The 24,724-nt window shown below is 44.0% G+C and overlaps 1 protein-coding gene across 2 annotated transcripts in view; it reads left to right on the top strand.

The window, feature by feature from the left end:
- The window catches only part of LOC137646835 (putative nuclease HARBI1), a 73,792-nt gene extending 49,404 nt beyond the window's left edge, over window positions 1–24,388 (top strand). For both annotated transcript variants that reach the window (XM_068379914.1, XM_068379913.1), the window contains 2 exons: window positions 22,691–22,836; window positions 23,630–24,388. In XM_068379914.1, the coding sequence (XP_068236015.1) occupies window positions 22,691–22,836; window positions 23,630–24,326 (843 nt within the window). In that variant the 3' untranslated portion in view covers window positions 24,327–24,388. The remainder of the gene's footprint in view (window positions 1–22,690; window positions 22,837–23,629) is intronic.
- The last annotated feature ends 336 nt before the right edge of the window (window positions 24,389–24,724 follow it).

Below are 24,724 nucleotides of genomic sequence, written 5' to 3'. Positions count from 1 at the left end.
AATTTTTTTTTTCTGAAATGCCGTATATTAGAATGTTAGCCATTTTTCCGCGAGTGCCCCTTTTTATTTGTTTTACATTTTTTCGCTTAGTCATGTTACCGTAAGGAATTGGCAAGTAGTGTCGCAAAACTTATATTTTTATAGTGTTGGAAAGTGTTTCTAGATGATCTGGCTACCCATGCCTATCTTTTTTTAGCCAGATATGGCGTATATATAGGTATGTGTTCGATTTTCCGGTGATTGCCATTTTTTCGTTTTTTCCCAATTCTTTCAAAATTACTACGTACTAAGGAACTATCACAGAGTAATGATTCCTCTAGATGTTTATTTGTCGGAAAATTTTGTTTACTTTTTTTTTGATTGAATATCATCAAATTTTTTTAGCTAAAATATTATATTGTTTTACATTTTTTTTTTTTCGATTTTATTTCCCTTCAAAAAATTTTTTTTGGGTCAGAATTTTAATTTTATAGTCGTAAAATAATCGACAATTATCCAGCAACCCACCATACAATTTTTATGCATATCCAATAATAATTAGATTAGTAAATAACACCTTGAAATTGACATACCCTTCCTACATTTCAAGTGGCAGATTAGGGAGTCTGAGTCAGTGTGGTTGGCGGCCATTTTGTGGACATATCCGAAGCGTAAGCTGCCCTATCTATATATATTCTTGTTCCCTATAGAATTTGTGATATTTTGGTATATTTTTACCTGCATAAATATCATATTATATATTAAATATGTATTTTTTTACGAAATTTCTAAGTACTCAAAAAATTACCTTTAGATATGGCCCCTGATATAAATGTAATTTACAAAATAATGAAGATTTTTTTACATATTTCTATTTTAGGATAACATATGTTTATTCCCTAAAAAAATTAGCCACTTCCTATTTCATTTGGGTACCCAAAAAAATTCATGAAATTTGGACAAATTTTTTTGGCCAAAAGAAGTTACCCTTTTTTTCTCATTTCAGATCTTCACCTCCATGGGTCTGACTTCATCCAAAATACATCAAGATGTGTCCTAAACATTCAAGAATCAATTCCTAAAAGGATTTGTGTATATATGTATAAACTTTTTTTTTATGAATTTTTATGTCAGGTCTTTTTTTTTCTACTTAATTTTTAAAAATATTTATAATAAATAGTTTTTCTGCAGATGAGTAGTATTTATCTTTACAGTTGTTTTAAGCATTCATTGAAGTTTTTTTTGGCAAAAGAACAAAGGAGGTTACTGCAAAAACTGATTTTTCAAGAATTTTATTTGGCGTCGGGGTCGTTCGCGTCCGAGTATACCCTTAAAGGGGTGTCCGAGGAGCGTACCTACCCAGGGTTAAAGAGCTAATGATTTAAAACTTTTTAAATGAATATTTTTTAATAGATATTTTATGAAAGATTTTCTTTGAATAGTCTTCGTACTGTTTCAAAAATGAACTAACGTTTAGTTTATTTATGCTACGCAGTTTGCGCTCTATCGTTACGATAGAGAGAGTGAGTATCACGGTTTCACTTTGCAGAAAGAGTAAATCGATTCTGACGTTTTGTTCATTCTACTTTCAAAGCTTAAATGTTTTAAATTCTATTTTAAAGGAACTTTTTAATTGAAAAACCTTTCAGTTTTTTCCTTTGGTCAAATAACATGTTTTTTTGACGAAACGTAAGTGGGCTCTTCTCTTAGGTGCGAAATCAAGAGAGAGAGAGAGAGAGAGATAGAGACGGAGGGAGAGAGAGGAGAGAAAACGTTCCGTTCAAGCGGGTAACGTTGTTCTCGAGTTACTCTCGTCCCTAGTCTCTGTACGGGGAGAAAGGATAAAACGTTTTTAGTTTTTTATTCTCGTCCCCAGGCAATGTACGGTGAGAGATTGAAAACGTAGTTTTGAATGAACTAGTGTTTAGTCTCTTCCCCAGCCACTGAATTTTTTATCTTAAAATATGTTTACTGTTTTTTGCTGGTATTAATGTGCTTGCATTATACGACTGATTTCGCAATTACTACCTTTTGATGAGGGTAGAATTGCGTGCTTCAGGTAGAAATCAATAAAAGTTTCGATTTCAGTGAAATAAGTGCAAAACAGAAAATCGTAGTGATAAAGTGATATTGCGCAAAGTGTTATCAGTGTTGCGACCGAGGGTTCGTCTGTTCGTGCCTGTCGTTCGCCTAGTCCGGGACCTCTTGCAAGCTCCCAAGCCCAGGGGAGAAGTAATGTCGTACGACTTATGGGTTCGAGAGGCCTTGATCAGCGAACAGACGTTCCCTCTATGGTATCGGGTGTATCTTACCAAGATCACCCTTACCATAAGCCGAGAGAGACTATTTTCTCCTCGTCATCCGAAGGCTTTTCGCATAAGAAACCTGAAACAAGGTTTCGAGGCCCTTAAGCGAAAGTCAGTCCTTTCAGGACAGGTCCAGCGTCCTGGTTGTAGCCATTAGGACAGCTCTGACCCTATGCAGTCATCGGAAGACTGCTCGCCGCCTAGCAAAAGCGTAACACAGACTCCGAGAGTCTTTTTGTTGGCAAGGTTTTGCGGTCACAGACGTTACCCTCGTCTCTTACCGCAACCATTTCCGATGATCCTAAATGGGTTGTACGGCAAGACATGCAGAATAAGCTTGCCTCCCTTATGGAAGACTATTCTGCCGATAAGTCCGTTGAGCCTAGCCGTTTATCTCATCGAGATCCTGGCTTTCAGCCACCCTAACGTTCCTTTGTGCGTCCTGTTGACGTTGGCGTAGCTAAGTCACGTCAGGTTGTTTAGAACCACACTCGATGCGGTCTCGTGTGGATTTTCAGCCACATTTGGACGTTAGGCCACTTGCTGATGCTCCTGTTGACGTTTAGGACGTTCGCTAACAATCGGAGTTGTCTTGTTTTGACGCTGAGCGTCAACCTCCGCATTCTAGAGTTGTTTTGACTGCTCAGTCTAGGCGGTCAAAGCAGTCTCGAGTGGACGCTGTGCGTCCTCACGCACCTGTTGTTGTTGACAGTTCACAGACTGTCAAGCAGTTACATGACGTTGCGTCCTGGTCTCTCGCACCTGTTGTTGTTGACAGTTCACAGACTGTCAAGCAGTTACATGACGTTGCGTCCTGGTCCGCTACTAATGCACCAGTGCGTGTGGACTCTGCTTGTAAAGCATTGCCACCACGGTAGGTCTCTCCCTTGCTTGAGACTCAGCTATTATCGGACAAGGTTCCTTCAGATGAGGAAGTTGCTGTTCCCCCTCCTACTGATATTCCCTTGAGGACTCTGTCAGACGGAGAGGAGCCTAAAGCTGCTTAGCCCTCTATGGAATTTAAATGAATCATGCTGATTTTTAAGGATCTTTGTCCGGATCTTTTTGTAACTGCTGCTCCTCGTTCGCCTAAACGTCAGAGTTTACACTAGGCCTAGCTACTTCGAAGCCGTTGTTTTATAAGCTAGTGCTCTCTCGCTCTCCTAGAGAGCTTTACGTTTGCTAGGTGACTGGTTTATCACCAGGAGGAGTTTGGGGGATACAGCCTTTGCTTTCCCTTCTTTTAAACTGGCTTATAGAGCGAGAGTCTGATATGACACGAGAGAAGTTCTCGGCTTGGGAGTTCCTGCCTCTGCCCAGATAGACTTCTCAAACCTCATAGACTCTCCCTGGCGCCTGGCCATGAGACGCTCCAAGATTTTACAGGTCAACTTCACAGCTGTTTTCGAGCCTTTGAAGTTTTGCTGTACAATTATGTCATGCATAAACAAGGCTTTCAGGGATGGCTCCAATGATCTGACAGCCACGTTCTCTGCAGGAACAAGTCCCTCAGGGATGGCTCCATGATTTGGCAGCCATGTTCACTGCAGGAGTACGTAAGAGGCAAGTGCGCTCAATGTGTTCATTGTCAAGACAAACTTCACGATGAAGTCTACCAGGCTGTCTTGACAGCATTTATGGAAGGCGACTGGATGGTCTCTCTCGACCTTCAGGAGGCATACTTCCACATTCCTATACACCCGGATTCCCAACCGTTTCTGAGGTTTGTTTACAGGAATGTGGGGTACCAGTTTCGAGCTATCGGGGATCCGAGCCTCCCTGTACTTGGACGACTGGCTTCTCAGAGCATCGTCCAGCCTTCGCTGTCTGCAGGATCTACATTGGACGTTGAGTCTGGCCAGGGAGTTGGGACTTGTGGTCAACCTAAAAGTCCCAACTGATCCCATCCCAGATTATTCTATTTTTGGGGATGGAGATTCGCAGTCAAGCCCTGCTCGAAGTCCAACTAATGCTGAAAAGAAAACGTTTATTCAGTCAGGAGTTGGAACAGTCTCGTAGGGACTCTCTCATCCCTGGAGCAGTTTGTCTCACTAGGGAGACTACCCCTTCTGCCTCTCCGGTTCCATCTAGCCTCTCACTGGAACTAGGACAAGACATTAGAGACGGTATCATTCCCAGTCTCCGAACCAATAAAGGCATGCCTGAAATGGTGGGACAGCAATATCAGTCTGAGAGAGGGACTTTCCCTAGCAGTCAAGAACCCAAACCACGTGTTGTCCTCAGACGTGTCGGGTTTGGGTTGGGTGCGACCCTGGACGGTCGGGAATGCTCGGGTCTGTGGACCTCAAGTCAGAAGAGCATGCACATCAACGGCAAGGAGCTATTAGCAGTCCACTTGGCCTTGATGATATTAGGAAGCGTCTTCGAAACTAAGTGGTAGAGGTCAACTCAGACAACACCACAACTTTGGCGTACATCTCCAAGCAAGGAGGCACACACTCCTTCACGCTGCTCGAGATCGCAAGCGACCTTCTCTTATGGTCTAGAATTCGAGGCATCTCCCTGTTGACGAGATTCATCCAGGGGGACTTGAACGTCTTGGCAGACTGTCTCAGTCGGAGGGGTCAGGTGATACCCACGGAATGGACCCTCCACAAGGACGTGGGCAAGAGTCTTTGGGCTTCTTGGGGTCAACCAACCATAGACCTCTTTGCCTCCTCGTTGACCAAAAGGTTACCAATCTTTTGCTCTCCAGTCCTAGATACAGAAGCAATCTACATAGACGCGTTTCTACTGGATTGGTCTTTTATGGACTTATATGCATTCCCACCATTCAAGATAGTCAACAAGGTACTGCAGAAGTTCGCCTCTCACGGAGGGACAAGGTTGACGTTGGTTACTACCCTCTGGCCCGCGAGAGAGTGGTTCAACGAGGTACTTCAATGGCTGGTAGACTTTCCAAGAAGTCTTCCTCTAAGGGTAGATCTGTTACGTCAGCCCCACGTAAAGAATGTCCATCAAAGCCTCCCCGCTCTTCGTCTGACTTCCTTCACTCTATCGAAAGACTCTCAAGAGCTAGAGGTTTTTCGAAGGAGGCAGTCAGTGCGATTGCAAGAGCTAGGAGAGCTTCTACCATTAGAGTATACCAGTCGAAGTGGGAAGTCTTTCAAGACTGGTGCAAGTCAGCATCTGTGTCCTCGTCCAGTACCTCTGTAGCCCAAATCGCAGATTTTCTTTTACATCTGAGAAAGGTTCGCTCCCTTTCAGCTCCCACGATTAAGGGCTACAGGAGCATGTTGGCTTCGGTCTTTCGACATAGAGGCTTAGATCTTTCCAACAATAAAGATCTCCTTAAGTCTTTCGAGACCTCTAAGGAACGTCGTTTGGCAACTCCTGGATGGAACTTAGACGTGGTCCTAAGGTTCCTCATGTCAGACAGGTTTGAGCCATTACATTCAGCCTCCCTGAAGGATCTCACCCTCAAGACACTTTTCCTAGTGTGCTTGGCTTCGGCTAAAAGGGTCAGTGAACTTCATGCCTTCAGTAAGAACATCGGCTTTTCTACAGAAAAAAGCCACTTGTTCACTTCAACTTGGTTTCCTGGCCAAAAATGAACTGCCTTCTCGTCCTTGGCCTAAATCTTTTGATATTCCTTGCTTATCAGAGATCGTAGGCAACGAACTGGAAAGAGTATTATGTCCTGTTAGAGCTCTTAAGTTCAATTTAGCTCGTACTAAGTCATTACGAGGGAAATCTGAGGCATTATGGTGCTCAGTTAAGAAACCTTCATTGCCTATGTCAAAGAATGCTTTGTCATATTTTATCAGATTTTTTTAATACGAGAAGCTCATTCTCACTTGAATGAGAAAGACCGATGTTTGCTTAAGGTTAAGACGCACGAAGTTAGAGATATAGCAACCTTCGTGGCCTTCAAGCAAAATAAATCTCTGCAAAGTATTATGGACGCGACTTCTTGGAGAAACAAGTCAGTGTTCGCGTCATTTTACTTAAAAGATGTCCAGACTCTGTACGAGGACTGCTACACACTGGGTCCATTCGTTGCAGCGAGTGCAGTAGTGGGTGAGGGTTCTACCACTACACTTCCCTAATTCCAATATCCTTTTAATCTGTCTCTTGAAATGTTTTTAATATTGTTTTATGGGTTGTTCGGAAGGCTAAGAAGCCTTTCGCATCCTGATTGATTTGGCGGGTGGTCAAAGTCATTTCTTGAGAGCGCCCAGATTAGGGGTTTGATGAGGTCCTGTTGTATGGGTTGCAGCCCTTGATACTTCAGCTCCTGGGAGTCTGTCAGCATCCTAAGAGGATCGCTGGGCTCCGTGAGGAAGACAGACTTACGAGGCAGAGTAATCGTCTAAGTCAACTTCCTCACCAGGTACCTATTTATTTTGGTTTTGTTATATTGATAACTGCCAAAATGAAAAAACTCTTAGCTTATACGCTGTAAACATAATTAACTCTGGTCTCTACCCACCTCCTTGGGTGTGAATCAGCTATTATATATTCACCGGCTAAGTTAAATATTTAAAAATGATATTTTAATTATAAAATAAATTTTTGAATATACTTACCCGGTGAATATATAAATTAAATGACCTTCCCTTCCTCCCCAATAGAGACACAGCGGGACGAGAAGAATTGAAGGTTTTGTTTACATACAAGAGTGGTATCTGGCCGACAGTTGGCGCTGGTGGGCACACCCGCAACCTTCATAGCGATCGCTCGCGAGTTTTTTAGTATGTTTTCTGTCGAGCCGCAGAGTTGCAGCTATTATATATTCACCGGGTAAGTATATTCAAAAATTTATTTTATAATTAAAATATCATATTTATTTTAGATTTCTTATGATACAACAAAGGCTAGCCTTTATATTGATGGCTGTGTAATTCATCAGTCATCATATACAACAGAGATGACCTTAATTCGTTAAAATTTTCCCTAATTTTTTACCTTAACTAAAGCTTTTCTTATACGTGGAAATATATGGTACAAGTAGCGCAACATGGTTAAGAATTGCTAACCTGCTCTAGAATACTTCTGACAAACTATTTGAAATACAAATCTCCAGATTGTTTATTGAAGAATTGTTCCGTAACCGAAATACAAACCACGCTATTTAATTAGGGTATTACTTTCGGCGTAGCTGAAATGACAAGCCATTAGCTTTTAACGGGGGTTTACTACCCTCTCGCTAGTTAGCGAGGGGGTAGGGAGGGGTAGCTAGCTACCCCTCCCCCCCTCTCACACACCGGTGAATAGCTCACTTTGCTTTTGGCTCAGGTGATGAACAGACGTGTCTGCTCTCACCCTCGCTTATTGACAGCCTTAATTTTTTTGCTTTTTCTTTCAGTGTGTGTTTGTAAGTTTGCCTCTACCATTATGCGGAAGTGCCCCGGATTACCTGACCGCCCTTGTGGCACTTATATGTCGACGGTCGAAACTGACCCCCACACCTCATGTCCGTTCTGCAGGGGCCAACGGTGTGACAAGGGCAAAGTTTGCAGTGAGGGGGGAGGGGTCAGAGGAGGTACTTTGAGATCTTCCACTCTGTGGAAGAGCTTACTAAGGGAGTCCCTCTTGAGAGACTTCAGCTGGCAGGTGACTTTCTCGGCAACGGAGATCATAAGCCAGGAGAAAGTCCCGAAGTGTGCCATGCAGGCTACTTCGTGGCTTGACCTCTGGCTGGGATCTCTTGGCATCCTGTTGCGATCTGAAGATTTGTTTAAGGAGAGCACCAGGAAGGCCTTGGAGACCTTCCTCCTCTCGGGCACACACCATTGAGTTTCTGGCCCATCAAGTCTCGAACTTGTGGGCCAACTCAATCCTGAAACGTCGTGATGCGGTGGCTGAGAGGTTCCACGCGAAGGTCCCGGCCGTCGAGGTCAGCAGGCTCAGACATTCTTCCCTTCTAGGGAAGAACCTGTTCGAGCCTAAAGACTTGGAACAGGCAGCCGAGAGGTGGAGGAAGTCCAACCAGGACTCCCTCCTCCATAGGGCTCTTACATCTAAGCCCTATAAACCTCCGGCACCTCAACAACCTCGCCCGCCCAAGACAACGAAACCGGCTGTGGCAGCGAAGGCAACGGTGTCGAAGCCCTTTCCTGTCAAAGACAGGAAAGGTAAAAAGTCCTCCAGGGGAGGAAAGAATCCTAGAGGGAGCAGCCGAGGCCGCAAACGCTAGGATTGGAAGTCCCCCTGCATGTCCACCAGTGGGGGGATGCCTACAAAGTTGCGCAGACAGGTGGCACCAACTCGGGACCGATTCCTGGACGATTTCCGTAATCGGTCAGGGTTTCTGCGTCCCGTTCATAACATCTCTTCCTCCCCTGACAGCGGATCCAGTGTCGTTGAGCTCCTTTGCCATGGGATCGGCAAGGGGCCAAGCCCTTCGGGCAGAGGTCCAGACCATGTTGAAGAAGGGTGCTCTCCAGGAGGTCGTCGATGGTTCCCCAGGCTTCTTCAGTCGACTCTTTCTTGTAAAGAAGGCGTGAGGCTGGAGACCAGTCATCGACTTCTCAGCCCTGAACAGGTTTGTCAAACAAACCCCGTTCAGCATGGAGACGGCGGACACGGTCAGACTTGCGATGAGACCACAGGACTTCATGTGTACACTGGACCTGAAGGACGCGTACTTCCAGATCCCAGTCCATCCGTCTTCAAGGAAGTACCTAAGATTCAGCCTAGACAACAAGATCTACCAGTTCAAGGTGCGGGGCTTCGGTCTCTCCTCAGCACCTCAGGTTTTCACCAGGGTGTTCACACTGATTTCTTCGTGGGCACACAGGATTGGCATCCGTCTCCTCTGCTATCCGGACGACTGGCTGATCCTGGCAGACTCGGAGTCGACCCCTCTTCGACACCGAGACAAGCTTCTGGGACTTTGCCAAGATCTAGGGATCATGGTAAATCTCGAGAAGTGTTCTCTGCTGCCAACTCAACGACTGGTATATCTAGGCATAATCTTGGACACCAATCTCCACAAAGCCTTCCCATCAGATGACAGGATAGCAAGGCTGAGGAGGGTCGCAGTTCCTTTCCTCAGACGAGAAGAACTCCCAGCCCAATCGTGGTTACGTCTCCTCGGTCACCTTTCTTCTCTGGCCCGTCTAGTTCCAAATGGTCGCCTTAGGATGAGATCCCTGCAATGGCGACTCAAGTCCCGGTGGAATCAAGGTCACAATTCCCCGAACATCTTGGTCCTAATGGGTCCTGCGGAACGGACGGATCTCCAGTGGTGGTTGACAGAGGAAAACCTACAAAAGGGAGTGGATCTTCTCGTCCTCCCCCCGGATTTGATGCTGTTTTCGGACGCCTCAAAAAAAGGGTGGGGGGCCCACGTTCAGAACCACAGGACCTCATGCCTATGGTCAGAATCAGAAAAGTGCCTCCACATAAACCTGCTAGAAATGAAGGCCGTATATCTGGTACTTCAGCAGTTCCAACAATACCTGGCGGGTCACTCCGTGGTGGTGATGAGCAATAACACCACGGTAGTGGCTTACATCAACAAGCAGGAAGGTACCTTTTCACAACAGCTATCCCATCTTGCAGTAGAGATACTGAGATGGACCGAAGTCCACTCGATTCCACTATCTGCTCACTTCATTCCAGGCAAGAGGAATGTGCTTGCCGACAGTCTGAGCAGGGCATCTCAGATAGTGAGTACCGAGTGGTCTTTGGATCGTCTAGTAGCCAACAAAGTCCTGACTTTGTGGGGTTCCCCGACGGTGGATCTGTTTACGACAGCCTTGAATTTCAAGCTCCCGCTGCACTGCTCCCCAGTCCCGGACCCCAAGGCACTCTGGCAAGATGCCTTTCAACAACGGTGGGACAACATCGACGTCTACGCCTTTCCCCCGTTCTGTCTGATGAGAAGAGTACTCAACAAGACCAGAATATCAGTCAACCTTTCAATGACCTTAATAGCTCCGCTATGGCATCACGCAGAGTGGTTCCCGGACCTTCTGCAGCTCTTAACGGAACTCCCGAGAGAACTTCCTCCTCGACACGAGCTACTCAGACAACCACATGCCAACATCTTCCACAAAGCCGTAGCATCGCTACGACTTCACGCCTGGAGACTATCCAGCGTCTCCTCACAGAGAGATGCTTTTCGCAAAAAATTGCAGAAAGGATGTCTTGACACCTGCGAAAGTCATCCGCAGGTGTCTACCAGGCAAAGTGGAGAGTGTTCTGTGGTTGGTGTCGTGGAAGGGGTATCTCTCTCCTCGATGCCACTATTCCAGCAATAGCGGAGTTCCTCGTGTATTTGCGGGAGGAAATGCGCCTTTCAGTCTCGGCAGTGAAAGGCTATCGCTCAGCCTCAAGTCTTGCCTTCAGGCTCAAAGGAATGGACATTTCCTCCTCGCTGGAACTTTCTTTACTCATACGAAGTTATGAACTTACCTGCCCCCCCAGTCGTAAGTGAGACCTCCTCCATGGAACGTGGTTTGAGTCCTCAGGTCTCTGAAGAGACCTCCTTTCGAACCATTACGCCAGGCTTCTGATCGCCACCTGACTTGGAAGACAGTGTTCCTGCTTGCTTTGGCCTCGGCCAAGCGAGTCAGCAAACTTTATGGTCTCTCGCATGACATCGCCCATTCAAGGGGATGGGGGGAGGTAATGTTCAGATTCGTCCCTGAGTTTGTAGCTAAGACTCAGAATCCAGGAGGTCCGGACCCCCGGTTTGACTCCATCCGAATCTCGAGTCTCCGTTCTGTAACAGATGACCCAGACCATCTCCTACTGTGCCCAGTAAGGAGTCTGAGGCTCTACCTTAAGAGAACAGCTGCAATCCGTCCTCAAGTGCAAGCATTGTTTGTGAGCACAGGAAGGACGAAGAGGAGGGTCACTAAAAATACAATCTCAGCTTGGGATTCGCAGGGTTATCCACCATTCCCTGAATCCTGACCCCCCTCCGTCACGTCGCCCTAGGGCGCACGATGTCAGAGGCATCGCCATGTCCCTGGCATTCAAGAGAAATTACTCTGTGACGCAGGTTCTACAAGCAGGGGTGTGAAAGCGTCAAATGACCTTCACAGCCCACTACCTGCAAGACGTGACCCACAGGAGGCTCGATACATTCTCTATCGGCCCTGTGGTGGCAGCACAACAGCTGGTTTAAACCTCAGGCTCCTTAATGGACAAGTAGCAGAAGGTTGAGGGCATTGTTACCCGGTTTTAGTCTGCATGAATGAAAAGGTATGCCTGGCCCTTATTCTTTTTTTCATTCTCCCCTCTCTTGGGGAAAGCAGCATCCTGGGTTCTCTGCACAGCTGACCTCAAACCACTGCAGGTAAACCATTTTTCCTTGTGTTCCTAGTATTAAGTTAATACTGTCATATCCCCATACCCTTACGAGGTGGTATTGGGATCGTCCTAACCTAGATTTCCATCTAAAGGACTCCAGGTCAACTTCCTAGGACGAGTCACACTTCACTCCTTCACACACTAGCTTACGTAGGCCGTGGTCCTTGCAGAGCAAGGCACTTGCGAGGTGCAGGGACTCCTTATCTTGAGTTCTACACACTCTGATACTGATTCCCCGGGCAAAAGCCAAAGCCAGTACACCTGGGACTTACCACCCTACCTAAGGGTTAAGTCACCCTAATTAAATAGCGTGGTTTGTATTTCGGTTACGGAACAAATGACAAATTTGTAGATAATTTGTATTTTTCCTAACCATACAAACCTTAGCTATTTAATCAAACTTGCCCGCCAGCCCTCTCCCCCAGGAAGTCCTACCTCTAAGCAAAGTGAGCTATTCACCAGTGTGTGAGGGGGGGAGGGGTAGCTAGCTACCCCTCCCTACCCCCTCACTAACTAGCGAGAGGGTAGTAAACCCTCGTTAAAAATCTAATGGCTCGTTTCAGCTACGCCAAAAGTAATACCCTAATTAAATAGCTAAGGTTTGTATGGTTAGGAAAAATACAAATTATCTACAAATTTGTCATATTTAGAATAACTAACTAGATTGTTTAAATGTTACTTTTGATCTCACTGATACTCCTGATGATTCTAAGTAGAATAATAAATACAACCTCATATTCATAGAGAAGAGTGTAATAAATTGAGTGAACTACATGGGGCCTAAAGCTCAGTGGTCTTTATAAGCAAACCTTGTTCCTTAAAGATAATGTTTGTCAAAATTCCCTTACAGGTATATTGGCGGCCATTTTGGTGTCGCTACCTCCTGATCTCTGTTAGGTGCAACTTTCAATTAGTTCCTCATACTAATTGTGGTCTCATTTAGTTGTTTTTAGATATCTTATACAATGTTTTGGCATGGTTATTGACATTTATTTAGGCTATTTGGATGGTCAGTTAGTTAGCCTACCCGACTGAGCAGTACGCGGCTTTGGACGGTAGCCTACCCCGTGAGCTTCCTCTTCGATATATCTATTTTATATCTTAGTTAACTTGTTCATTTTGAGTATTTACGGCGAATCGGAACACGTTTTTACTTTATATAGGGACTATCTGACCAGGTCGGTATTTTACCCGATTTTGGAGGGCTAGTTATTGTGTAGTGTAGTTTCCTGTCCAGGTCGGCAACTACCCGATTTTGGAGGGTTAGGCTATACATTACTTTTACGCCATGTTCCTCTCCCTTTTTTATTCAGTATGTCGTTATAGCCTACTTAATTGTATATCACGTCTGCCACATTATTATTATTGTTGTTATTGTTATCTGCGTGCTTTCGTGGGAAGCCATTGGGTCTTTCCTTTGTGTTTCGAAGGGTAGTCCCACCCCCCCGACAACACTGGTGACCTGATTTCGAGCCAGTCACTCTCCTTGGGTGTCCTCTCCCCCTATAGGCCTTTCGCCACTCCTACATCGGGTGGTAGGCTTGGGTCACGTGTTTTTATAGAAAATGGGAAGTCACCCGAGGTGGAGGCTGGCTCATACACTCCGTGCGTCGACACGAGTAGCGCTCTCTCCTCGTCTCGTCATGGTTGGCCACCAGGCGTGCAGGACTGAGTGTGCTTCTCGCCTCGTACCTCGCCCCCTCCCTCATTTCCCTGGTACTCCATCCTTGTTATCCTTCCGTTCAGGGAGGGCAGGGATAATTTGAGAATCGTATCTATAGAATAGTAGCTGTGATTCTTTGATTGGATTCAGATATTTTACTCTGTTCTGATCCATTATTTATCCAATATTTGTTAACGAAATTTTATGGATGGTTGGTCCAGGAGAGGGGCTTAGACAGAGCTTTTTGTTTACTGGTAAATATATTTACAATAGCATTTGATTTTTCGCGCCGGAGTTACGCATGTATTCCTGCGCTTTATTGGTATCTCTATACTCCCTTCCTGTCTTGTGATTAAAGTTTTTGTTCATTTTGGTATATTTTTAATGTAATGAATCTCCGGGGCTGGCGGACTGGTTCACTGTTAATCCAATCATCGTTCCCGAGCGCTCTGAATATTTCTGATTACATTTTATTGACTAACATTACATGACGGAAGGATGGAATATATATAGGGTACTATTACATATTATTTTTATTTAGTCCTTAAGCACGCATGCTTTTCTGCCGAGCCTATGCGGCGGATTTTAATTTCTATAAGTATTTCGCCGGGTTTCCCGGCGCAAGTTAATTTAATACTCATATACCAAATTATCTTGCAGGTGGTACGCTGTCAGGAGACAGCATGCACTGCTGTGTTGCAGCAACCTTGCGAGCATGAGGTTTGCCGTTCCCATGCCGGTTGTGCGGTCCAGGTGGACGATCTTTTGGTCTGGCAGCCGGATGGATGTGACATTTGTTACGCTCTGGTCTCTGACCTTACGAGTAACTCGGTATGTACTATATTCTTTCCCCTATTGCTACTTTTAGTCTATTTGGGAATATTTTGGTACATGTTACAAATTTGGTATGGAATTTTCTCCTTTGTTGTAGAAAATAGTTATTGTACATACCGGTATTTGAGTATTAATGTTTTCTTTACCTAAATCCCTTTTATGGTTTGCGTTCTAAATGTCGATTTCTCTTTCAGACCTCTCCTGCCATCAAGAGCGCTTCTCTTGCGACCCTCAAGACCTGGGTTGGTGGCTTTGGCCGGAACGTAAAAGCCAAGCAGCCATATATTTTGGCGGAGGAGATGTGCTCCCTCCTCTATCCCAACGCTAAGATGTCGGCGGCGGTAGCATCAGATGTGGTGGCCCCAATCATCGCCAGGATTCGTGAGGAAACCCAAGCCTTCCCTGAAGATTCAGAGGTCCTAGGAGAAGATGTTTTAGGAGATGTCGCTGCCATTAACTTAGATGTGGAACCTATGGTTGTTGACTCAACCAGTCAAGGTAGGTTGGTAGGTGAGGCAGGTAGCGTCCGGTCTAAGGTTCCTTTTCTTAGTCCGGCGCATTCTATTTCTTCGTCTGCCTCTTCTTTCCTGGGATTTACTGGAAATGTCATGGCTGGGGACAAGTCATGTTCAGTAGTCCTTAGAATAAAGCATCTCAGGAAGGCGTTACCCAAGGCTCACAAGCTTTCTAAAATACTCAAATCTCTCCCCGCCAGGCCATCCTCGGTCTCTAAGCGTCGGACGGCCTCAGCAAAGGTCCCTCCGCCAACCCAGGGCTCGAGAGCGAGTAGCTCAAAGGCGAAGTTGCCGGAACTGGCTTTTGATCCAGTGACTTTTTCGAGCCAGCTCATGGAGCAGGTGGGGAGTATTGTTCAATCCCAGATTGGCCCTATTGCCGATCGTCTACAGTCGATGGACTCTTTCGCCCTGAAGATTCAGAGGTCCTAGGAGAAGATGTTTTAGGAGATGTCGCTGCCATTAACTTAGATGTGGAACCTATGGTTGTTGACTCAACCAGTCAAGGTAGGGTGGTAGGTGAGGCAGGTAGCGTCCGGTCTAAGGTTCCTTTTCTTAGTCCGGCGCATTCTATTTCTTCGTCTGCCTCTTCTTTCCTGGGATTTACTGGAAGTGTCATGGCTGGGGACAAGTCATGTTCAGTAGTCCTTAGAATAAAGCATCTCAGGAAGGCGTTACCCAAGGCTCACAAGCCTTCTAAAATACTCAAATCTCTCCCCGCCAGGCCATCCTCGGTCTCTAAGCGTCGGACGGCCTCAGCAAAGGTCCCTCCGCCAACCCAGGGCTCGAGAGCGAGTAGCTCAAAGGCGAAGTTGCCGGAACTGGCTTTTGATCCAGTGACTTTTTCGAGCCAGCTCATGGAGCAGGTGGGGAGTATTGTTCAATCCCAGATTGGCCCTATTGCCGATCGTCTACAGTCGATGGACTCTTTCGCCCTAAGACTGCAGAACCAAGAGAACATGCTTGAAAATCTTTTGAGATCAGGGCTCCCGCAGCAACAACAGTTTGTGGTCCTGGATGCGTCAAAGCTTCTGGCGTTTGTTAAGAGCAACCCGTGGCGGTTGGCCCTTCATGCCCCGTTTTCCGAGGGCATGTTGACTATCAAGAGGTGTGGTACCCGTCTGGTGGAGGACTTTGAGTTCTACCCGGCGGGTTTGCAATTCCCCTTTCCCTGCTATGCGCTCCTGACAGAGGACGTGCTAGTCAGGGTAGATAAAGTTCCAAAAGAAACTGTCATATTCCCAAAAGAGCAGGTTCAGTCTGCCTGGGTCCGGACCCTGACAGAGTGGGAGTGTGTAATTACGAAGTTAACCCCTCATAAAGGGGCGTATACCATGTTCGTGGTCGAAGAGCAGACCCCTACTCCATGCACCACCAAGGTGGTGGACCTTACTTTGCAAGCGGCTATGAAGGACAAGCCTATGCCACAACTTAAAGAGACTAACCTGACTTCTTTGCTGTTCCCAGGGGACCAAGACTGCTGGCTTGATGCCCCGGCTACCTTCACGACGGGTAAGTTGAATCCGGACTGTGCGATCGCACAGTTCAGTGAACGTCTTCCCCAGTTACCGTATTCGCTTATTAGGATGGAGTATGAGGCACGAGTCAGACTGAGTAGGTCTATCAACTCGGCTACAATGCCGGAGATGTCTTCGTTGGTATACGCCGATGAGCCTCTTTTTAAGATCTTGACGAAGTCTTTGCTTCACACGCTTCAGTGTGATGCATACGACTTTGCAGTAGCTCGTCGTTCGTGCCGGAAGCACGTTTTAGCGGAGGCTTCCATCAGGCATGAGCCTAACTGGCTGATTAAAGCCTCAGTATGGGGAGCAGATCTTTTCCCAGATGATGTGGTGAACAGCGTCCTCAGTGAAGCAGCTAGGGTCAATCAGACCCTCAGGGTTAGGTGGGGTCTCATCCCTAAGAGGAAATTTGAACCCGCAGGGACGCAGTTACGAGGCAGGAAAAGACCGAGAAGGTTTCTCACCTTCCAGAGTTCACAAGTCTAACCTGTGGTGCTGGCATTGCCTGTACTCCAGGTGTGTCATCCTTGCATCTCTAAACCTTAGCCCCAACAACAATTTGTGTTGGTAAGCCAGCCACCTCAACCATCGACTTCGTTCTCTACTTCACCTGCTTATAACTCTGCCTTTGTTTCCCAAGGCCTGGCTCACGGGTATAATTGGCAGGCGAGAGGGAGTAGGTCTAGGGGACCTTTTCGCCACAGAGGAGGCGGTCGGGTTTCCGGGAGGGGCAGAGGATTCCGAGGGAGCCATGGTAGCAGACTTTCTGCGAACCAATGAGACTCCTCAGGTAGGGGGGAGGCTATACCTTTTCCGGAGCCGTTGGACGTTCAACAAATGGGCACACAGCATGGTATCAAAGGGCCTAGGGTGGAGTTGGATTCAAGGCCCCCTCCACCGATCAGATTTTATCATAGTCCAACGGCAGATCTCACGCTTTTCGCACAAGATCTCCTTCTCAAGAATGCAATAAAGGAGGTAAAGCATTTAAAGTTTCAAGGTCGCTTATTCAGCGTGCCAAAGAAAGACTCCGACAAGCGAAGAGTCATCTTAGATCTGTCTCGTTTGAATACATTCATTCAATGTGACAAGTTCCCTATGCTGACCGTCTCACAGGTACGGACCTTACTTCCCCGTGGACTGTCACCACGTCTATAGATCTTACAGACGCTTATTATCACGTTCCGATAGCTTGACATTTTCGTCCTTTTCTTGGATTCAAGCTAGGAAAACGGTGTCACGGCCACCATCCTCCTTCCCCCCGCCTGCCTTCCCTGTACAACAAGCAGGGTGTTTGTTAATTACTTGAGCACTTGTCACGTCTTCTAATTAGCAGTCGCAAGTGGGATTGTTTGCTCCCACCTCAACGTAAGCCAATCAGGATATGCTGTGACTGCTTCTGGCCTATATATATACAGGGTCTGAGCTGGGTCGGTAGTCACTGGCATCTCATTACTGCTACCCACTTCTACAAGTCTGCCTCCCTCACCTGTATTGTGTATCGTCTTTGTATCGTTTTTGTGAACTTCTCTGCTAGTCGGCTTTTTCGGCTAAGTATTTTGTAACATGTACCTCGTAATCCCCTTATCTCACCAGTGTGTTGTTCAGTGTTAGGACAGTTATATTATCTTTATATTTGTGTGTATTATTTTGTGTGTATTATATTTACTTTATATGTATATGTTTACTGTGCACTGAATTAAATTAATGTTATGTTACTGAAATACTTGTTCAACTTCCCATTCCCAGCATACCACAGTTACCTGCGTTTCCCTTGCTTATCTTCACTTTTAATTTTGTTATACCTTGGGTATTCGGTATGCAATTATATTTAACTTGTTTATTTCACATTCTAACACCCAAGTTGTGACAACGGGCATACACCTTCAGAGTGATGCCGTTCGGTCTCAATATCGCTCCCAGAATATTCACGAAGTTGGAGGAGACAGTGATCCAGGAGCTGAGAACTCAGGGAATACAGTTGGTGGCCTATCTAGACGATTGGCTTATTTGAGCCAACGACGACAAGTGTGTCGTGTGGCGACGGACAAAGTAATAAAGTTTCTGGAACGCTTAGGGTTCCGTGTAAATTTCAAAAAGTTCCGACTGATTCCGGCGTTATGCTTCCGGTGGTTGGGTTTACATTGGAACTTGACCACTCACAAACTGTCGATTCCTCCAAAGAAGAGGAAAGAGATAGCAAAGAACATGAAAAGATTTCTCAAGGACAAAGTAACATCTCGGAGAAATCAAGAACGGATCTTAGGTTCACTTCAATTTGCTTCCGTAACAGACGTTCTACTGAAAGCCAAATTAAAGGACATCAATCGAGTTTGGAGGTCCAGGGCAAACAACCAAAGTCGAGACAAGGTTTTTCGGATTCCATCTATCCTAAGGAAAAGACTTCACCCATGGACGAAGGTCAGGAACTTGGCAGAGTCGGTACCTCTTCATTTCCCTCCGCCGGCATTAGTAGTCCATACGGACGCCTACCTAAGCGGTTGGGGGCGTTACTCCCCATTCAAAAAGGTCCAAGGTTTGTGGTCAGTGACTTTCCGTCAGTTGCACATCAATATTCTAGAGGCCATGGCAGTGTTCTTGACTCTAAAACGGCTCTCTCCGTCAAAGAATCAACATATCAGGTCACATAAATCAGGTGATGATTGCAATATTTTCATTGGCAACAAGGAACCATTGGCATTTGTCAGCCGTTCACCTGGCGGGCGTAAGGAACGTAGTCGCCGATGCATTTTCACGGACGACCCCACTGGAGTCGGAATGGTCCCTGGACCAAGAGTCATTCCGTTGGATTTGCCAGAAAGTTCCGGATCTTCAAGTGGATCTATTCGCCACAGAATTAAATCACAAACTACAATGTTATGTAGTCCCCAACCTGGACCCTCTGGCCTATGCCACGGATGCCGTGTCCATCGATTGGAACACCTGGCGGGGGATTTACCTGTTTCCTCCTATAAACATGTTGATGAAAGTTCTGGACAGACTCAGGACTTTCAAAGGACAGATTGCTGTAGTGGCTCACAATTGGCCAAAAAGCAACCGGTTTCCTCTCTTGGCGGAACTGGGACTGTCTTTGGCGGATCCCCAACCCGAAATTAACGCAAACAGTACAAACTCGCAATGTGTCAGCTTCCTCAAGAATTCTGAGTGCCCTAACATTATGGACTTCATGAAATTTGCGGCTCAGAAGGATGCTGATATCGATCCTCTTAACACATTGTTCCTGGAGTTGGACAAGAGGGATTCCATCCTTCGGCAATATGATTCTGCTATTAAGAAGTTAGCAAAGTTTTTGAAAAACTCGGATGTTCAGACGATGACTGCCAATCTGGCAGTTACCTTTTTCAGAACTTTGTTTGAAGGGAGAATAGTGGCCAGTACTATTACCACGATTAAGTCCACTTTGAAGAAAATATTTCAGTTCGGGTTCAATATTGACCTTACGGATTCGTATTTTTCATCTATCCCCAAAGCTTGTGCTAGGCTAAAACCAGCAACTCGTCCACACGTGGTTTCTTTTTTTCTAAATGATGTCCTTAAATTGGCTTCTGTAACTGATAATGACTCATGTTTCTTATATAACGATTCTCAGAAAAACGTTATTCTTGGTAAGTTTAGTTTCAGGAGCCAGAATATCTGAACTCTCGGCATTATCTAGAGAGCCAGGTCACTTTGACTTTCTTTCTTCTGGTGAGGTCTTACTCTCACCAGATAGACGATTCTTAGCAAAGAATGAGGATCCACAGAATAGATGGACCCTGTGGAAGATTGTCTCACTTTCTCAGGATCTCTCCTTGTGCCCTGTTAACACTTTGAAAGCTTATTTGAATAAAACTACTAGTACAGTACATCTTCAGGCCCTTTGTTTATTTGAGAACATGGAGGAACTATTTCCTTGAAAGGAATTAGGCAGCAGATTCTTTATTTTATTAAGCAAGCCAATCCTGCTTCAATCCCACATGCCCATGATATCCGAGCTGTGGCAACTTCAGTTAATTATTTCCATCACATGAATTTTGAAGAATTAAAAAGATACACAGGGTGGAAATCACCAACAGTCTTCAAGCACCACTATTTGAAATCTTTGGAGGACCTTAAGTTTGCAACAGTGGCAGCAGGGAACGTAGTTCCTCCAGATATAGTGGAACCATTATAACTAGGTCCTATCTTCTTATCTCTTTTTTTCTTTTAGTGCCTTGTCTCCTTATAAGGAGCGGGCTGTCACCTGCCTTGCCTACTCTCCCTACCGTACCTTTGTCATTCATTTGGTTATGACCCTACCCCATGGTTATGATGTATATAATTTATTTATGTTTTTTCTTGTTATAATTGAACATCTCATGGTCTTTGTTTGTTAAAAGTTTTTCCAAAAAAATTTTAACTTTTAATTTTGGGTCTCTGATTGAGTATTGTACTTTAAGAGTTTAGTAGTTTAAGATTTGTTATTAAACTCTCTTAATTCAATATTCTATTTTATTTCAGTTCCTTACCTTTGTGCGTGTTCCCAAGCGTTAGGACCAATTCTCTGTTATTATTTCATGGAGCAACACAGGTCGAGCCCAGAAAAGGGATTTTGACGAAGGAAAAATCTATTTCTGGGCGAGGGACCTGTGTCGCCCAGTGAACCCACACCCCTTTTTTCCCTCACCTTAGGCTGGTCCAAGCTTGGGGTGCTAGTAGGAATGAGGGAAGGAGCGTGGGAAGGGGTAGGGGTGGGGGGAGGGTAGTCGTAGTAGAGGGCAGTAGTCGGATGTAGAACGGCACCTCGTAGTATCGGGGGATATTGAGGAAGGAGAGGACTAACTGGTGAGGGACCTCAGGTCGTGGTTCTAACACGCCCCAGTTACTATACCGACACTCAATTAGAGTGAGCGAGCTGGGTTTATTCCTGGCATTCCATGCAACTCTTTTCTCTGGTATATTTAGCAGTATTTATACCTTAGAAATGGTGCTGTAAGGAGCATTTCACTGGGCGACACAGGTCCCTCGCCCAGAAATAGATTTTTCCTTCGTCAAAATCCCTTTTTTCTTTCCAAATTTAATTGGGCCATCTCTTTAAGTTAAGCTTGATTCATTGGGCTGCTTAACCTCCTTTTAATAATAAAATTGAAATTGATTGACCCCGACTAATCCAACAACCTAAGTAACCAAACTTGTTTAACTCTGATCCTATTCAATTAATCTCTTAAAATTATGCAATTGTTTAGGTACAAAAGAACTTGTAGTCCCAGTACCCCTAACCATTTTGAGATTGTGGTCCTCATTCTGGTGAATGTTTCATAGACATTTGAACTGATCCTTTGACAAAACGAAGGTATTTCCTTAAATTTAAATGAATTGGAATGTGAAAATATGCATCTAAGAGGTTTATCAAGAATATCCAATTTTTTATTTGATTCCGCCGAGTAGTGTGGAGGGAGTTTCCATCGAGAAATTTATGAATATAGTGAACTTGTTGAGTACTGAGACATCTAGAATTGGTCTTCAACGCCCTGAGCTTTTGGGGGACTGTGAATAACCTGTTGTAGATGCCTAGGAAAAGGTTTATGATCTCTTCTATCACAATACCTGTATTGTCCAAAGATGGAGGATTGTGATTGTTGTTATCATCCTTCTATAATCACCTAGCCTAGTCTTTGATGGCTTTTCCCCTGACCTACCAGCAAGTTTCCTTTTGCACTTAGAACTGTTCATTTTATAGGGAATCAGCGAGGTACATTAAAGTATTGATCCTGACACGGCAAACAAACAGAGTGCAGATCATGACCTATAAAGAATTCCCGTGCACATTTTAAGCAATAATTGCTAACAAAACCAAGGGAAGACATCTTAATGCACAGTATGCAAACAATCTGGAGAATGCTTGATTGTAGCCGATACAACAGAGAAAACTGAAGAGACAAAGAGTATCTGGTGTGGCATTTTTAGGATTCTTGCCACTCGCTAATTGAAAGTTCTTTTCGTTTGGTAAGGGCATGTATTTATTAAAGGGAAATAAAATGGGAACATTTTAAGATTCTATGGATAATTGTCAATTAAATAGCTTCTGGAGAAGCCATATTAAAATCAGGGGAGCTTCATAGAATTAATATACATTAATCAGTATTTAATGAGCCACGGGGTTAATCATTTGGTGATGAAGGGACAATATTACAAAATCTTCAAGTTCTAAGGGCTATTTTGTAGATATATCTGTTTGAACTGGTAGTCATCATTGCCTTTGCTGTTCTAACCTATTTAATTGATTATTTATTTCTTGGTTTATTCACATTTATTATTAACTTATTATGCTATTTTATTTTTGCATTTTCATTTTATGGGGATGTCCATTTTGGGGAAACTTGCTTTGTAAGTATGGGGAGATTTATCAGATTTAAAAGGGAAATTTCTTTCAAAGGTAAGACAAATTTCTTAAGGATTCGCATCCATGTCTTACATTAAAAGAAGTGCAGAGGTCAGCTATAACTACTGTGCAGTGTATCCCATTCTAAGCCATTTTCCCCAAAAAAGACCCATGCTAAGTTCATAGCTTGATTTTATGTGGTAATGATGCATTGTCTTCAGAAAGTTGTGGGGGATCAACATGGTCTGCAGGTAAGCCAGCCAACTGTGTGTCGAACCATCCACAGAGTATCAGAAGCTCTTGCTAAAAGATACAGTCAGTTTATAACTTTTCCGTCTATTGCTGAGGCTGCTGACATACATGCCAAGTAAGTAATAATACAAATAATAAGAAATAAAAAAAATATTGCCTAAGTTAAACACTCATAAACTTTAATAAGAAATTAAAAAATGTTTGGTTTAAGATTAACACTATACTGTAGTTGTGTACTTGTACATACAGTACATCCTAAGTTGATGGAAAATGTATCCTATGAAAAATATCATTATACCAAAAACTATTTACAATAATGGTATTTAAAAGTATATCCTCAAAACTCTTATGTAATTGTGTAAAGGGGAAATTCAAATGCCAACTTGCTTTTTCGAGTAAAAATATCCAAAATAATGGAAAGTGTACAATAGTAGCTTCTTTATTTTGTCTATCTACAATGTTTCATTAGTATTTTCTCTTTCGGAACTTTTGGAGTTCATTGTAGGGAACATTTTCCTTAAGGCTTTCAGATATTTTATAAATTGTAATTTTTTCAATAGAAGAAATAAGGTTAGCTTGTTAGAATGTTAAGACAGTAAGGGAAGAAATTCATTGATGCTAAAATGATTGTTTTATGATGGATATGTCGTGCAAGGTATTTTTAAAAAATTTAATGAAATCATCATTGTAGGGGTCAGTATTTTAGCAAAGGACATTTAATTAGCTGCATCATCCTAGAAAAGTATCAGTATATTTTTTCTTAGTTTACTATTAATTCATTGAAAAATATTGTGAAGATTTATTGTATATTCCAAATGGTTTTGCAGTTTTACATAATATACATAATGCTGCTTAAATGTCCTGACAGTTTATGTTCAGACTGAAAATTATGATTATTTGTCTTTCAGATTCTATGAAGTTGCACAGTTTCCTAATGTGATTGGTGCCATAGATTGCATTCACATGAGAATCTCTAATCCAGGGGGTGCTATGGCCGAGCAGTGTAAGAATAGTAAGGGTTGGTACTCAGTAAACTGTCAAGTAGTAGCTGGTCCAGACCTGAAAATTCAGACAGCTATAGTTCGCTGGGGAGGCAGCGTACCAGACTGGCAAATATATGACAACTCTCGTTTAAAGCAGGTTTTAGAGCAAGGTGAGTATGGCCATCTTGTGGGAGATTCTGCATATCAGTGTCAGCGATACTTACTCACTCCTGTTATAAATCCAACCACCCAAGCAGAAAAATGCTACAATCGTGCTCATTCATCAACAAGACGAAAAGTTAAGCGTGTTTTTGGAATGGTTAAAAGAAGATTTCCATGCACAAATCAGGAATTGAGGTCAAATCCAAAGACATCTTGTGCCATCATTCTGAGTTGCTTTGCATTACATAATTTTGCTTTAGAGCGACAAGGACTGCCAGATGATTCGGAGGCCATATATGCACCCGATGACAGTCCCCAAGATAAGTACACAGGAGATTATGACCCTGAGGGTGAATCATATCGCCAGCATATAATTTATGAGTGGTTTAGCAATGATACACCTAATGTTACTTTCCAACAAGAAGATGAGTTATGTGACAGTCAGCAGTCATGGCAGTAATGTTTAAATAAATAAGAAATGTAAAAGTTGTATCACTATAATATACCACAATGGTCCTTTACTAAATCTTCTAAAAAGTGGAGGCAAATTTTACCATAACGTAGTACTGTAAACCAATAATACACATTATTTGCATAACTACACGATATTATTTGGGAACTACGTACCATATTTTAGTATTGCTGATATTTTTCTGCATCTCACCATTAATTGATGACAAGATTTCTATATGATAAAATCTTCATCAGCTTAAGTGGGAATTCAGTTTGAGGAAGATAAAATTCATTCTTACATTCTTCCTTTTTCAATGGTAGGTAGTGGTTGAGCTAACCATGCCTCTTATTTCTGTTATTGACAATTCTACAATTACATGTATTTGCCTAAGGGAATGTAATTTT

The sequence above is a fragment of the Palaemon carinicauda genome, chromosome 9 (assembly GCF_036898095.1).
Source record: "Palaemon carinicauda isolate YSFRI2023 chromosome 9, ASM3689809v2, whole genome shotgun sequence".
NCBI classification, from domain to species: domain Eukaryota; kingdom Metazoa; phylum Arthropoda; class Malacostraca; order Decapoda; family Palaemonidae; genus Palaemon; species Palaemon carinicauda.
This window is presented reverse-complemented; position numbering and strand designations above follow the sequence as displayed.